A 17,153-nucleotide genomic window follows, 5' to 3' on the forward strand; every position below is an offset into this window, starting at 1 on the left:
TTTCCAATCTTCAAATTTAAACTCATTTAGAACTAATTTGAAATCATTTTCGCATTAATCAGGATAATTTGTTCACTGCGCTTTTGATGTTTGAATTTTTTCTACTTATTATTAATACTATGATAAAATAAAAAGTGTCTCTAAAAGATAAGACATTTAAAAAGAAAATAGCTAATAGAATAGCTTTAGAAAAGATAACAAAGAATCCCATATTGTTAATACAAGCATACAGTAATACTGTTTGTGCCAGTCACTAATAACACCATGTATAGGAAATAACCACAATGAAGAGTATGGGATACTAAAATGTTTTACTCAATTTACCATTATTTTAATATTCATATTACAGTGTAATGGCCATGTGTATATTATACACCAAATGAAACAATATTATTTTTGGTAAGCAATATCACCACTATGTATAGGTAATAATCACAAGGAGGAGAAAAAAATCATCATACATAATTCCTTCTGAAATTGCCTACAGTATGGTGGCCCATAAGCTCATGGTAATATTATTTTGCTCACAGCAATATCAATTTTACTCACAAAAATATCAATTTGTTAATGAACCCATGGGTCACCGTAATTGACAGGCATTCATCTGTTTTTTTTCTCCAACATTTATTCATTTTCAACCATTTTTCTGGGTATTAAGTCTTAGACTTAAATGTTAAAATCTAAGTCTGTTTGTAGTATTCCAGTTCAATTAATGAAAATAATTGAAAAATAATCCAATAATCTATTTTATAATTTTATAAACATAGGGAAAGTGTCTTTATTTACAAAATACACAATGGCTACCAACAAAGCTAGGTTACTTCAGCGGAAGACAAACAACAGCTAATGAGAAATTACGGCAAAAATTGGGAAAGAAAAATAATTGCAATGCCATCCAGCAAGAGTAGTTGTTTGTGTAGACAAGAACTTATCTTGGAAGTTAAGTTGTAAACCCCAATCTTATTCAATTAGTTTACTTAAATTCTCCGTCCCTGGACTAAAAAATTTGCGTATTTGGTCAAATTTTCTCCTTTAACTTAAATGTTTTCTTTTGTTTTACTTAATATTTAAGTACAGCTTAAACAGAACCATCAAGTCTTTATTTTTTGTATTGGGTAAATCAAATGCTATTCATTTATGAGTTGGATTACTTAAATAAAAAATGTATCTTATATTCTAATCTATACATGGCTGCTTGCTTCAAGTTTCAGTTACTGCTACTAAAAATAAAAAAAATAACAATATCTGAAAATAAAAATAAATTTTACTATTTTTCTATGTAAATCATTTTTTTCAAAATGACTGCGCTGCAATTGCATAAAAAAATATTTTTAAATTGCATTTTGTTACCTAATACCAATGCTATTCGGTAATTATCAAATCATAAAATAAGATATTTTTCAATTGTAAGAAAACAAAAAAATTGCTGTAAAGAAAAAAACAAATACAAATTAACTATGGTATCTAAAATTTGATGCTAAACAATTTTTGAATTAAAATTTGATTGAGTTAGTTATATTACAGTATTTAACAATCTTATTTGTTGATCATGTTGAAATCTCAAGAACCAATCACATGCATCAAAAACAATCTCAGGCAAATCATTGGCTGTAAGTATAAATTCAAATTTGAATCAACGAATTAGAGAAGAGAATTGTTATGACATCACTATGCAACATGCATCAAATGTGACATCATCATCAAGTCATTATATCATGCTTTAACCAACATACTATGTTAGTTAGGTTCCATTTTACTCTATTCCATGGTACACAATATAAAATCATTTCTCTAGTGGATGTCTTCTTGACGAATACTTTAATTTCTTCTTTATAAAACCAATCTTAGAAGAATTTGAATAAACAAAAACGGAAAAACATATTACATCAACAGATTAGCATAATATGGGATTGGAAAAAAGTTGTTTATTTTTAATTAATTAGTGCCACACAATGGTGCAACAACAGTTTTAATACCACTACCATATACTGTACTACAGTTTATCTGAGAAAGAAAGTTAATGATGTAAAACAACAATAATCATTTTTATATAAATGTACCACTTTTCTCTTCTAATATTTCTCATATCTTTAATACGTATCCTAACAGGATGGTTTATTGTTAATGTCTAATGTGATGGACTTAAGTCTACTCTTAACTCTCTTGCTGAATAACAACATGGTGGACATGCTTAAACTAAATTAAAGTAAATATAGATTACCAATATCATCACAATTTGTTATACCTGTTCAAAATAAAATACATGATCAGCATTAACATAGAAAAACACAATCTATAGTTAAGCTACATGTGATTATAGGGCAGAATATATCTAGAATAATGATTTTTTATTTTATAATCATGCTTTATAGCATTTTAATTGTGAACAACATATTGACATTATACTTATAATCATTCAATTTTATGATTTTGTGTGTATAACATGATGAATGTATTCTTAATACACTAAGGTTTCTGAAGTCTAACAGTCTTAAAATACCCCTTTTACTGTACTTACATCAACTTGTGCTGGGCGGTCAGATTTCTTTGTTTTGTCCATGTCAAGTTCACTAGGGTCCTTTTCAGGTTCAACTTGTTTCTTTTTCTTGTCTTTTAAGTTGACCTCTGTGTAAAGGTCACCACCTTTTGCTTTGTATCTTTGTGTATTTCCTTCTTCCATTTCAATGGCAGGTTCAACATTTGATTTGTTCTTTTTTCTGGAGAACATAAAATAAAGACATACGTTACACAGCATATGTAAATACGTGAACGTGATTGATCGAAATGGCATCACATTATTACAGATAATTTGAGGATCGAAAATTTTCATATTTCTCTTTCAGGTAATATAACATTTTATATTGACTGGTCAATTTAACACACACATCCAGTGACATTGACGGTTTTGAACTTTGGTCAAAACTACAGTGACATTATCTACGAAAATGGACATACTGTACTGTAGTATTAGACAGAATTATTGTTACTAGATGGTACGCTCGCTTCGCTCGCGTACCATCTAGGTTGTGCCCACAGATGGTTCTCGAATACACAGTAATTTCAGCGTAACAAAAATGGCGATTTCAAATGTACGTACCACAGGACTATAATACATTGTCGTTTACAGAAACGAATAAATAGAAACGATGATTTATGTAGTCAACTAAAATTAGCACCCTGGGAATTACTTCCGAAGGAGAAACTTATCACAAAATGAGTCCAAATTTTTGATTTGGACTCATTTAAAGAAACCCAATTTGTGTTTTGTATGTAACATTAGGGTTGAGGGATGGGAAAGCGGATAGGTACAAAGAGGAACAATTTTTAAATATATTCTTTATCCACTCAGTAACGAAATATTTTTTTCATGTTTTATAGGCCTATAAATAATATACCTCTAAATACAGTAAAACGTTTGCGATTTAATACTTTGTTAAAACTGTCACTGTCATAATCGATTGAAATATTTAAGTACATGTCACAATACACCATACGACGTTTATATTTTTGGTAATTATTAATTAATACAAACGTTGAGAAGGAACTGTCAGTATAAAGTTTATTTGTATATAATAATGTGTTTTATATATCTAACAGTAGAGCCTATCCACAATCTCAGTAATAAAGTTTATTTGTATATATTTTTATATTACATCTAACAGTACGAACATTCACAGTAAGAAATGTTCGATTCAAATGAGGACCAAAAATAGTTAATAGGTATTTACAGTATTGTCAAAGTATTGTAAGTTTATTCTCAAAGGGCCCATATATTTACCTACCGTATGTGTTAAACCAAGGGCTCATAAATTCACCTACTTGTGTTAAACCAAACTCTGGCAGACTGAGAGATTGGGATGTTCCATTCATCGCAAATCAATACATTTGTATTATACAGATATTGACTGCTTAGAGGTTAAATATAAGATTTGACATCCCAGAGGGAATGATATTAAGTTCGAGGGAATATATATTTCCCGAAGCGCCACCGATATAAAAGGCAATATCTGTTATATATAGCCAAGAACAGTCTGCTGGGTTGGGTGAAGCTAGGCCTCCTATTTGTATTGTATTTAAACAAGCCTGCCTAGACACCTTACCTTGCGAAGAATAATATACAGATAATTACTAATTAATGATTCCTTGGCAATAAAATATTCACTTAGGCCTAGGTCGTTTAAATTCAAAGAAGAATTTCCATCAATAAGCCTATTATAATAATATTATAATCAGGTAGGCCGAATAAACAACTCGTCTTCTTCTCGATCTTCGAGGAGGAGCCGAATCACCGGATGTTCAGCGCGTACTAGTTACTAGGTTACTACCGTGAGTATTGACCAATCACAAACGGTGTTTCATCACATTTAGGGTGGACTTATAACAAATGAGGGCGCTATGTATGCATAGCTTAAATAGTTTAGAAGATTAATTTCTTCAAGCAAATTCCGTGGCGCAGCGGTTGAAGCTTTGTCTTGTGATGGAGTGACAATTGCATCGCAAATTCAAGACCAGTAGATGACTTTTGTTTATTTATCGGCAAACGCGAGTGTTGCACAAGAAAATTAAACAGTCAATATCATCGTACTCGAGAATTTATATGATTAATGACAGGGGACACGATAATTACGCGAAAATTACACAGTCAATATCATCGTTCTCGAGGATATATACGATTTACGATCCTCGCAGCAGTAGTCATGTGATGCAGTTTCAACCAATCACGTTCGCGTATTTACATAGGCTATGTAATATAATCGTATATTAAATCTATCAAAATAGTATTTTTTAAAGAAAATCGGCCTGTCTTCAACATTATGATGATGTTCAACCGGTTTTCAGCTATTAAAAACAATTATCGTAGGAGGAAATAGGAAAATGCGAAGTCTCCTCGCATTTTTGTGGCGGGTATTTTTCAAGATGGACATCCATTAGACAGTGTATACCACGATCGGAAAACACCCCTATTTGGGGCAAATCGTTGAACCTAAATTCGTTTTAATCGTCAATAACTAATTATCTAACTTAATTTAATTAGTAAACAGGGTTACATCAGGTGGTTAAAATCAGTACCGAAAGTACGAACCAACTTTATATACCATCGAGTAAAAATTCTAGAAGTAAGGCGCGATTTACCGAATTTTGCCCTTACGTATTAAATTTATATATAGATACTGTAAACAACAACTTTAGTGGCATCTTCTAATCCCCTAATACAGTATTTTATTTTATACTTTTCTATATATTTATTTCCACACACATCAGCAATAAACATGACTTTATCAATTACAGTAAGTCTTGTATGAGGCTGTGGCAGTATGATAAGCCAGAGGCAGGATTTGAGCCACAGACCCATAAGCAAACATACTGTGGTTGTAGTAATATTCCACATTTTCACTGCTGATTATTCCATATTCTATAATCCTTACATTATTTCAAACTATTTACCATCTCGTATGCCTTTGTTGTATATTTCTTTTGTTAAACCTAAGGATATATTTTTTGCATTTAGCCAAATCTTATTGGATGGCTACTCGACTGATGCATTGTGGAAAAAGGACAGACTAAAATGTAGTTAAAGCTGATGGTTTATAAACTAAATATATACTCACGAACTTGACTTTGCATTCTTGCTGGCTGTTTAAAATAATTACAAAATGTAATCAAAACTTTTTCAAATGAATAAGATTACAAGATCCTTGTCATGTGTACATTCTTAGATAATGACATGACAAGATCTTGGTTCTCATGACTACATTCTTTAGAAGAGATATCAGAAAACATTGATTCTGCCTTTTAAAATACATTTTGTTTTTATGGTTAAAATAAATAAAAAGTATTACTGATAAAATAAATAGTTTCCCTCTGATAGACATTGGGGAGTTCTTATATTGATTATTCAATGAAACAGTTTTATGACAATAAGAAAATGGTTGTAATGGTGTTTGGTATCAAATGATATGTCAGATTATGACATAAATTAAGTTTCTAATGATGTGGCTATCAAGATAAATTATAATAACTAGATGGCACGCTCGCTTCGCTCGCGTACCATCTAGGTCGTGCCCACAGATGGTTCTCGAATACACAGTATTTCCAGCGAGAAAAAAATGGAGATTTCAAATGTACGTACCGCAGGACTATAATACATTGTCGTTTACAGAAACGAATAAATATACACAATGATTTATGTAGTCAACCAAAATTAGCACCCTGGGAATTACTTCCGAGAGAGAAACAAAATGAGTCAAATTTTTTTATTTGGACTCATTTAAACAAACCCAATTTGTGTTTTGTATGTAACATTAAGGGTTGAGGGATGGGGGAAGAAGATAGGTACAAAGAGGAAACATTTTAAAATATATTCTTATCCACTCAGTAACGAAATATTGTTTTTAATGTTTTATAGGCCTATAAATAATATACCACTAAATACAGTAAAACATTTACGATTTAATACGGTACTTTGTTAAAACTCTCACTGTCATAGTCGATTGAAATAGTAAAGTACATGTAACGATACACCACTACGACGTTTATATATTTTTAAATTATTAATTAATACAAACGTTGAGAAGCAACTGTCAGTAATAACGTTTATTTATTTGTATATTATATGTTTATAATCTAACAGTAGGGCCTACCCACACTCACAGTAATAAAGTTTATTTGTATATATTTTTATATTACATCTAACAGTACCAACACTCACAGTAAGAAATTTGCGATTCAAATTGCGATCAAAAGTGGTTAATACCTTAACAGTATTGTACAGCATTGCAATACTATTTATGTTTATTCTCCAAGGGGGCCCATAAATCTAAATCTATACCTCTATGGTTAAACCAAATAATTTGGAATGTTTATTTGTATATTATATGTTTATAATCTAACAGTAGGGCCTACCCACACTCACAGTAATAAAGTTTATTTGTATATATTTTTATATTACATCTAACAGTACCAACACTCACAGTAAGAAATTTGCGATTCAAATTGCGATCAAAAGTGGTTTTAACCATTAAAATACCTTAACAGTATTGTACAGCCAGGGAACTCCCTGGTACAGCATTGCAATACTATTTATGTTTATTCTCCAAGGGGGCCCATAAATCTAAATCTATACCTGTATGGTTAAACCAAATAATTTGGAATGTTCCATTCATCACAAATCAATACATTTGTAAAAACGTATATTAAATGTATCAAAATAGTATTTTTTAAAGAAAATCAGCCTGTCTTCAACATTATGATGCTGTACTCGAACTGTTCAACCGGTTTTCAGCTATTAAAAACAATTATCGTAGGAGGAGATAGGAAAATGCGAAGCCTCCTCGCATTTTTGTGGCGGGTATTTTTCAAGATGGACATCCATTAGACAGTGTATACCACGATCGGAAAACACCCCTATTTGGGGCAAATCGTTGAACCTAAATTCGTTTTAATCGTCAATAACTAATTATCTAACTTAATTTAATTAGTAAACAGGGTTACATCAGGTGGTTAAAATCAGTACCGAAAGTACGAACCAACTTTATATACCATCGAGTAAAAATTCTAGAAGTAAGGCGCGATTTACCGAATTTTGCCCTTACGTAAATTTATATATAGATGAAACAACGATACTTACCATTAGTAACTGTAAATTTTACATGGAAACTGAGAACTTTTAAACTGGTTTTCATTTCACAGCAATAGTGACCATCATCATCCTCTTTCACCTTTGGTATCTTCAGAGAACCATCGTCAGCAACCGTGAATCTAGAATTAGCATCTCCAGAACGAACTATGAACTTTTTGTTTCCTCCTTTCTTGTCACATTTATGCCAATCAAAGTGTTCCACTATCTCTCCTGTTGCAAGTGTGTAATCGATTTGCAAACAACTGTCAGTAGAAATTTCTGCCTTTGCTAGCTTAACCTTAAAGCTTTATTGAACAAAAAGATAAGATAAAATTATCAAAATGTTTAGTATATAGCATCAGACATAACAAAATACTATTTTTTGAGCGGAATTTTTACACCTTACCCCACAATGAATCAGTTTAGTTCCATTATTGTAATTAACCTACTAATGTCTTGTTTTGAATTTGCTTATTTGAGGCTGGTGAATAAATACTAGTAAATGTAAATCTTTACTAATATTTTCTTCTCATTATTCAATGTACTGCATACAATTCCAAACGTTTGTGGAAATAAGGAATAAACTGAAACAGAATGATCATAAATAAATATACTTACGAACTTGACTTTCCAGTTTTGTTACCTGTATAAAAGCAATAGTAAAATAGTAGAAATATGACTCAGAATGAACACAAATAAACTATGACATTGGACAATAGATTATAGATGATGATTAGAGAAATGGTGGTGGATTTAGGTGGTAATAAATGATGCCAATATCAATGAAAGTTCAAATTGGAACAAGAATAGTGTGAGAATCTTGATAGTTGCCACACTGTGGCTGCCATGTGTTCAAACACACCACACATACCTTTCCAGAAATGGAGGAAGATTAATTTTACATTTACAATGATTAAAATAATGACAATAATAACTTTAATTAGATGTTTTTGCCCTAATCTGACATAATTTGTACTTTATACTAAGTACATTTGAGAATACTTCTTCGCAAGTAGTTCTCGGGTGGGACTCGAACCCACAACCTCCAGATCACTAGCCTGGCGTTCATACCTCTAGACCACCGAGCTTGCGCTGATGGCTAGTGGTTAGAATCGAGCCCAAGTAAGCAGCGGGTACTACACCAACAGGATTGTAATTGTAGTTTTTGCGTCAGGGAGTTGAGTAATTAGATGTTTTTGCCCTACTCTGACGTAATTTGTACTTTATACCAAGTACATTTGAGAATACTTGCGAAAAAATTTGCAAGTAGTTCTCGGGTGGGACTCGAACCCACGACCTCCAGATCACTAGCCTGGCGTATAACGACAATAATAACAACAATTATAATTAATGAGAAAGTCAGACTTATATTTACCAGATCCTGTAGGAGATGCGAGACTTATATTTTCACTTCCATGCTGATTGGAACCATCATCTTGATCTTCACCTTCAACGATCTTCCTAAATCATCCACAAAGGAGCATATTGTTGAACACACAAATGTGATGTTCACAAATCATATATATAATAAACATCACCCACAAATATTACCACTTACAAAATCAAAATATAGTAGTACTATCATCACTCACAAATGTAATGCAGTCAAATAAGTGCACGACTGAATATTTAGATTACTAGATGTTGCATAATAATGCTTATTTTATTTAACTTACTAACTTCATTACATAAAAAAAACATATTTTACACTTATTTAATACGTTACATACAAAAAGAAATTTGTAATAACTATTTGAGTGAAATGAAACACCCATGATTTGTGTTAAAAGTTAAAATCCAATGCATTTTTAAAAGTTAACATAAACTGTTAAAATAGTGTTAGTAAATATTAATCATAGAATGAACTTCAGAATAATACCCCTTTCACACCAAAACTCTGGAGTAATCTCTGGAGACATCCCAGGGTTTATGACCATTCAAAACATCGAGAAACTCTGGAGATACCCCTTTCACACCAACCTAGCAACATCGGGGTTTATAAAATAAAATTGTAAATGTCGCCCTCTATTTTGTTTGTTTACATAGCGACGATCATTAGAATTATTTTAATTGATATTTTTAATTTAATAATTATTTTCAAAAGTATCAGAAGTCATGCAATGTTTCATTGATACTACTTTTTGATTTTTTTGATCGCAATACATTTTGTACAAATATTTAAAGTATTTTGAAATAAAACTAAAGCAATGAGTGATCCTGTGAGGATGACCTTTTGACCTAAAAACTCCGGAGTTTGATGTTGGTACCTTTCACACCAAAACACCGGGGCGTCAACTCCGGAGTGTCTCCGGAGTTTTGATTAGGTGTGAAAGTGGTATTAGATACACAGTGTTATTTTATAGACGTTACAGACCATACAACCCCAACATGAACAGGCTTAAATAGGTTGCATGCAAATTAAATAAAATGGCAAGTTAAAATTAAAACTGCAGAAATATTGCCATTTGCATAATTGTATAGCCATCTAGAGTGTGTCAAGATTTATGTTATTGTTTGTAAAGCATATAAAGAAATATAATTGTTTTGAGCACTCACCCAATATGCTTATTGTTCCAGCATTCTGATGATAAAACAGAAATTGTTACAAATGTTCTAAGACCTTGAGAATGTATTCAGATTGTTTAATTTAAGAGAATTATTATTTATAATAAATAAAGCATTGGCCAAAAAAAGATAATCATGTTTCTTCCGAAATACTAATTCTACAGTTTTCTGAGGTTAGATAGACCTAAGAAATAACCCAAAGAGAGCACACCGTTACGGTGATAGTGTAAAAGGGGTATTATAGTAACATGTTTTGTAAATATAGTATACGATGCTTTAAAGTAATATTAAATTGTATTATTGATGAATTACTTATATTACATATTTACTTGTTTACCTCCGCCAAGGAGGTATATGTAATCGATCGCGTGTGTTTGTTTGTTAGCAAGATTACTCAAAAACTAATTACAAGATCTTTACCAAAATGATAATACAGATATGTGGTCAAGGACCATTCCATTAAATTTAGGAGGTAATTCGGACCACGGTCCCAATTCTGGACCACTTTTTAGTATAATTTTCAGACCTGCTAGTGTTAAAAGATAGGACAGAATTTTCAAAAGCCGGCAAGCAGTCTTAAAGTAACAAGTAAACTGTATGTAATTGCATTTTCTCGAGAACTACTTGTCCAAAAAACTTCATTTTTGTACAAGAGGCAAGAGTTACAATTTGTGATTTTAACTTTAAAACATAAATTGATTTAATTTACAGGTTTTTTATACAAGTAGTTTTAAAAAACCTATTTCTTTTCAAATTAATCTGTTTGTTTTTGGCGTTGCTGTTCTATTGTTAGTCAACAGATTAGAATCTATTGTTAGTTGAAAGGCTGGTTACATAACCATTCAACCAATTCGCATACACATGCTTGTAGTGAAATTAGCCTAAATCACAAACGGCATTAGGACACACACAAATATATATATATATTTTCCCGGAGAAATCTTATGTAGGAGAAGTTTACAGTAGGTGGAGGTATGCACTCTCGGAGTGGCTTTCTAGTTGTTACAGTATTCACAAATTTAAATATATATATTTACAAATGGACGATCAAATTGATAGAGTGGCGGCAAATGTTGACTGTATGTTACGACAGCTCTATTCTACAATCATTATGTTGATGAAATTATTTTTATTTTTAATTTTGAAAATGATGCTAATTTATCAACTCCATGCATAAGGAAATTAATAATAGATGTTTTTTGATGTTTTGATTACCAAATGTGAATATTCTGTTAATACGTCTGTTGTCAGAAAACTGACATTCACTGGGCAACTTTTAAATTGTTTTTCTTCCTACAAAAAACTCTGATATGTACAATAATCCACAGGATTTTAAAAATCAATGGCAATTTGGTTAGTTTCCATATTGATTTCCTCAACTTAATTACTATTTGACGTAGGTGCAATCTAGTATACACTGTGTCTAACTAATCAGTTTATTACTGATGATGGTACGGTAGGCTTAAAAACTGTTGTGATCTTTTCCATACTGACACGGCTATAAGCCCACCCCCCTAGAACATGAAATCACGTCAAGTTTGGGGGTTGGGCTTATACCTGAGGATCCAAAAATGCAGGTCGTCAAAAACAACACATGTACTGTGTAGACATCATCATCTCTCCTCTGAAACCACCACACGAGTGCCCTCACGATGTGTTGCGACGTGTATGTTGCCTATACACGAGGTGTAGAGTATCGGAAAATTAAACTTATATACTTAGTGTGTGTCATTTATCGTAGAATATATTATTTTAAACGTCAATTGAACAAGAATTTATCAAGCAGAAAAGCAAGTATACAGTTTTCGTTAGATAGAAATGTATCAAAGAAATTTAATAAGCCTGTTTATGGCAGCCAATACCAAATAGGGGTTTCCTGTTTTGGCGACTTGTGATTCGAGCGTAGTGTGTGCAGCGATTTTCGCCCACGACTAAGTGTAAACAAAACAGGACCAATAGGCCTGATATGGACTAGCTTATATTAGCCTAGCTTTGTTATAATATGCGGTGTATGGAAGTCGCCAGACAGGTCGACCATCACAAAATTAATACGCGCCCTTACCAAATACAAAATAATGTATTACGGCACCTACTGTAGATCTTCGAATTAATGGGTGGGCTTATACCCGAGTGCCTGATTTTGCATGAAAATTAGTCAAAAGTCGGGGGTGGGCTTTTACCTGAGTTTGGGCTTATAGCCGCGTCAGTACGGTAATACAAAAATTATTTTATCTTTTTTTAAACTCCCAATGCTATAAAAACAAGATTCTTTACTTACTTATTGTTACACAGGCTACAACACTACAGACAATGATAAAACCAAGAATAGCTCCAATGATGATTAAGGCTATTTCCCAATCTTCAAATCGGCCTATATTAAGAATAAAAAAACATTCATTTTTTTCAAGTTACAAAAGGTCTATTGGATGGAATTTCTCATTTCTGTAAGGTAAGGTAATAATATAGGTGCTTAATGGTTCACATGCAAATACATCTTAGTTACGGGAACAGCCATGTCAGTATGGTTTGATCACAAAAACAATATATAATATGTGTAGTTTTTTGTGATGTTGATTGAGTGGGAGTGATTACATGCATGCTGACTCATACTGCCGTTGGAATGCATTGCAATTCCGATTACGTAATAATCAGGGAAAACGGGGCCCAATCGCTGTTATGAAAACCTGCAATTGTACAATAATTCGGAGCCACTAAAGATAGAAGTGCCGAAAAACCAGTAATTATTGGCATGTCACACTTGTTTACTCTACTACCGTAAATCTTCTAATTGTAACCCTGGGTTATTATTCTTTGATTGTTTTTAGGGTGGGTTGTTGAACCTAAAAATGTGAAAACGCCCACAAATGTGAAAACAAATCGCCCACAAATGTGAAAACGTATCGCCCACAAATGTGAAAACAACCACAAATGTAAAAACGCATCACCCACAAATGTGAAAACAGCGCCCACAAATGTGAAAAAAAGAGAGATCTTTTCGCCCACAAAAAAAAAAAATCCAAATCAAATTTAGTGCTAGGCCCAAACAATATTGATCGAGTTAATGTTAATGTATTTATATACATTGTATTGAGTTGTCTCAATAATACGATACGTCTGTTAGTGTCGTGGTTAACGCGTTGGATTATTACCATTTGCTGCTTGTGCGCGCGATAATTGCATGTTAACTCGAGACGATATTTGTTATTCGCTGCGTGCATGCACGATACTTCAAAGTTATATCACTGTTGCTTGTAGTGTGTAGTTGTTAACTCATATCGTCTAGAGGAAGGGTTTTGGTTTAGTGTAGAGTATGCTGTGTTGCCGGTGTCGGAGACTACAATGTTGGTAAAAGCATCACATTGTTGGCGAATTCGTAGAACGGTTGTGGAACTCGTTCTTTAGTTAGCTGATAGTTAACATCGGCCTTCTCTGTTGTTGAGAGTACACTCTATTCCTGTATGTAGTAATAGCTGTTGCGACAGTCAGTACATATGTAATTGTAAACTGTATTTATTTAAGACATTTTGAAAATTAGAGCTGCTCGATGGCTGGAAATGGCACTTAATTTGAAATAAAAATGTATAAGAGTCTCTAGGACCTCGTCCCACCATGGTCACTGACTGGTGGGGCTGAGGTAAGAACATTTGGAAAAATAGTGCTACTATAAGTACGATGCAAATAGAATTACTTAATTTAAAATATGGAAAAAAAATTCTCTAGGAGAATTTTTTTTAAAAATTAGAGCTGCTAAGTTACTGTTCTTTTAATAGTTGTGGTAGGGGTGCAGTCGCTTATAATTATGAACTAAAAAAACAAAACTCCTTGTTTTCGTTCAATTGTCTCTACATCTGGGATCCAATAACCTGCATAATCTCTGAATAGGTCAATCGCGGCTAGCCTTGTCGGTTTCGTTGTGCTGCCTATCGCACACACGGTAGTTTGTGAGCAGCCTTATAATAATAATAATAAATAACATTTATAAAGCGCAAGAGACAAAGGTTTCAAAGCGCTGTGTTTTCCAAGATCAGTGCAAGTAGTAGCGTGCGATTATGCTTCTCTGAAGAGATGAGTTTTGAGTTTAGTTTTTAAATGTGATAACAGATTTTGATGAGCGTATTTCGAGTGGTAGAGTGTTCCAGAGTTTTGGGGCTGCGACAGCGAAAGCACGATCACCGTAAAACCGAGTTCTGGAACGGGGTCCAGGTTTTAGAAGAAGTCTGCTGGATGAACGAAGCGAAGAGTTGGTTGACGGAGTAATGATGTCACATATGTAGGCTGGAGCACATCCGTTGATGGCCTTATATGTCAGCAACAGGATTTTAAAACGAATGCGCTGATCAACAGGCAACCAGTGTAAGTCACGTAAAACGGGAGAAATATGTTCATGTCGTTTAGTGCCAGTGATAAGTCTTGCGGCGGAATTTTGGATTCGTTGAAGAGGAGACAGATAAGAAGTTGGTAGGCCGTACAGAAGCGAGTTATTACAGTCCAGACGAGATGAAACAAAAGCATGAACAAGACGTTCAGTTGATGTTTTGTCAAGGTACTTACGAATCTGGCCGATCTGGTAAATTCCAAAGGAAGCACCACGGCAAACATTACGAATGTGTTCTTTTAAACCGAGGCTGTTGTCTAGTTGGACGCCTAGATTTCTGGCTGAGCTGGAGGTAGAGACACTAGTATCTCCGATATGGACCAAAGGAAATGATGATGCCTCACGGAACTTTGAATGAAAATGGATCATTTCAGTTTATTTTGAATGGCCCATGAGCGAACATCTGCAATGCATGATTCAAGGCTGTTAACAGATTCAGAGTGATGTGTAGGTTTCATGATTAAATATAGTTGAGTGTCATCTGCATAGATCATATGACGAACTTCCGGGTGGGAATCAATGATGTTGCTGAGTGGTCCAGTGTATAAGATGAAATCGAGTGGACCTTTTACGGATCCCTGTGGTACACCCCAGGGTAGAGCGAACTCATCAGACATCGAATCACCCACAATGATTGCTTGTCTACGATTCTCAAAATATGAAATAAACCATTTCAATGCGGTTCCGCTTATGCCGTATCTTTTATGAAGACGTTGAAATAATAAATCATGATTGATAGTGTCAAATGCTGCGGAGTAGTCGAGTAGAATAAGTACCGCTTCATTACCTTTGTCTAAAGCAAGTAGTAGATCGTTTGTAACACGTAATAAAGCGGTTTCAGTTGAGTGGAAGCGGCGGTAGGCTGATTGGACTTTTGAAAACAGGAAATGTTCATCCATATATGCTTTTATCTGAGCAGTTGCAATTCTTTCCAAGACTTTGAAAAGGAAGGGAAGATTTGCTATTGGTCTATAATTTTGTAGGACGTTGGAGTCGAGATTTTGCTTTTTCAACAGTGGCATAACGAGGGACAATTTAAATGCAGATGGTACAGTACCTGATGACAGCGACATGTTGACGATTTTAGTGATATGCGGTAGTAGAGCGTCAATGCAGTTTTTTAGTAACCGTGTTGGAATTGGGTCAAGTCTACTGGACTTAGATGCGCTTTCAGCGATGACTTTGCGTACCGTATCTTCTGATATTTGCTCAAATTCAGCGAAACTACTATTACATGACTCGTCGACGTTGACAGTTATTAGTGGAGTGTTTATGGAGTTAAGTTTCTTGCAAATTTTCAGAATCTTTTCATTAAAGAAACAGCCAAACTGGTTTGCGAGATCCATTGAAGATGTGTGTTTTGGCAGAACAGGAGAAGAATCGACCGAGTACAGTTTACTTATGATGCGGAAAAGGTTCTTGTCATCCGCATTAGCGATTTCATTGCGATGATAATTGCATTTTGCTAGATCTAGCATATCTTTATATGCTATGCATTCCAACTTGTACCTCTGTTTGTCGATATCCAAACCAGATTTCAACATTCTGCGTTCTGATCTCCGTTTGACGCACTTCGCTTCACGGAGTTCATTCGTGTACCATGGTGCCCGTGGTCTAATGGTGACCAGTTTAGTTGTTAACGGAGCATGTTGGTCAAGGATGTACTGCAATACATTATTGTATTGGTCAGCGAGATCGGAGACATTATCTTCCGGTGCGCAGACGAGCGGGGAATTCATTATATCTTCCACAAAACAATTTAGATCAATGTTACGAAGTTTGCGGTAAGAGGTTGTCCGCGTTGGTTGTTTAGGATGTGATAAATCCACAAAGCTGATGACAGCCATATGGTCGGATGGTAGTCCTTGTTTGACAGTGGTTTGTTTTATTATGTTGTCGTTTTTTCGAGAGATTAGAAGGTCCAGTGTGTGCCCGCTAACGTGAGTGGGGCCTTGGACGTGTTGATGAAGACAACTCGTGTAAAGCAGTTCATCAAATCGCTTGGTGTTGTTGTCCAAGAGGTCATCTGTGTGAATATTGAAATCACCAACTATCAGAAGGTTTTTGGTGCAAGAGACTGATTCAAGAAGTGATGAGAATTCAGTGATGAACAAGTCAAAGGTAAGTTTGTTTTTGGTCGATGGTGGTGGTCTGTAAATTGAAATCAAGTTAATTACAGATGAATTGGAAGTGATCTTGATATCCATATGTTCGAAAGACCGGAAACTTGTTGAAACATTTGGTGTTATTTGGAGTCCACGGTGCGAAATGATGCATATTCCACCTCCGCGTCCACCTGTAGGGCGTGGCTCATGTGACACCACGAAATTTGGGAGGGTGTTACTCACGTCCGCAATAAAGTGGTTGTCACTTGCATCACCTTTCAACCAACTTTCGGTAATTACAAAAATGTCTAATTCAACATCCAAAATAAAATCACAAACGTGAACAGTTTTATTTCTTATAGAACGCGCATTCCACAGTCCAAAACAGATGGAACTCGAACTACGAGATTGTTCAGTATCCACGGAAACAGGTCTGCGAGGTTGAGAGATGTGTTCAGTGGCGGCAGAGATAAGCTTGCTTCGTCGTCGA

The 17,153-nt window shown here is 34.2% G+C and overlaps 1 protein-coding gene and 1 non-coding gene across 2 annotated transcripts in view; both read right to left on the bottom strand.

Annotated features, from left to right (window-relative positions):
• The window catches only part of LOC140057407 (uncharacterized), a 42,257-nt gene that overhangs the window by 3,073 nt on the left and 22,031 nt on the right, over window positions 1-17,153 (bottom strand). The window contains exons 5-11 of the mRNA XM_072103057.1: window positions 12,462-12,554; window positions 10,175-10,199; window positions 8,994-9,079; window positions 8,237-8,261; window positions 7,628-7,923; window positions 5,610-5,634; window positions 2,519-2,717 (exon numbers count right to left, since the gene is read on the bottom strand). Coding sequence (XP_071959158.1) covers window positions 2,519-2,717; window positions 5,610-5,634; window positions 7,628-7,923; window positions 8,237-8,261; window positions 8,994-9,079; window positions 10,175-10,199; window positions 12,462-12,554 — 749 coding nt within the window. The remainder of the gene's footprint in view (window positions 1-2,518; window positions 2,718-5,609; window positions 5,635-7,627; window positions 7,924-8,236; window positions 8,262-8,993; window positions 9,080-10,174; window positions 10,200-12,461; window positions 12,555-17,153) is intronic.
• Window positions 8,632-8,706, bottom strand: Trnat-agu (transfer RNA threonine (anticodon AGU)). The gene has a single exon. It is a non-coding gene; the product is annotated as a tRNA-Thr (tRNA).

Source organism: Antedon mediterranea, chromosome 8, assembly GCF_964355755.1.
Source record: "Antedon mediterranea chromosome 8, ecAntMedi1.1, whole genome shotgun sequence".
Classification (NCBI taxonomy): Eukaryota; Metazoa; Echinodermata; class Crinoidea; order Comatulida; family Antedonidae; genus Antedon; species Antedon mediterranea.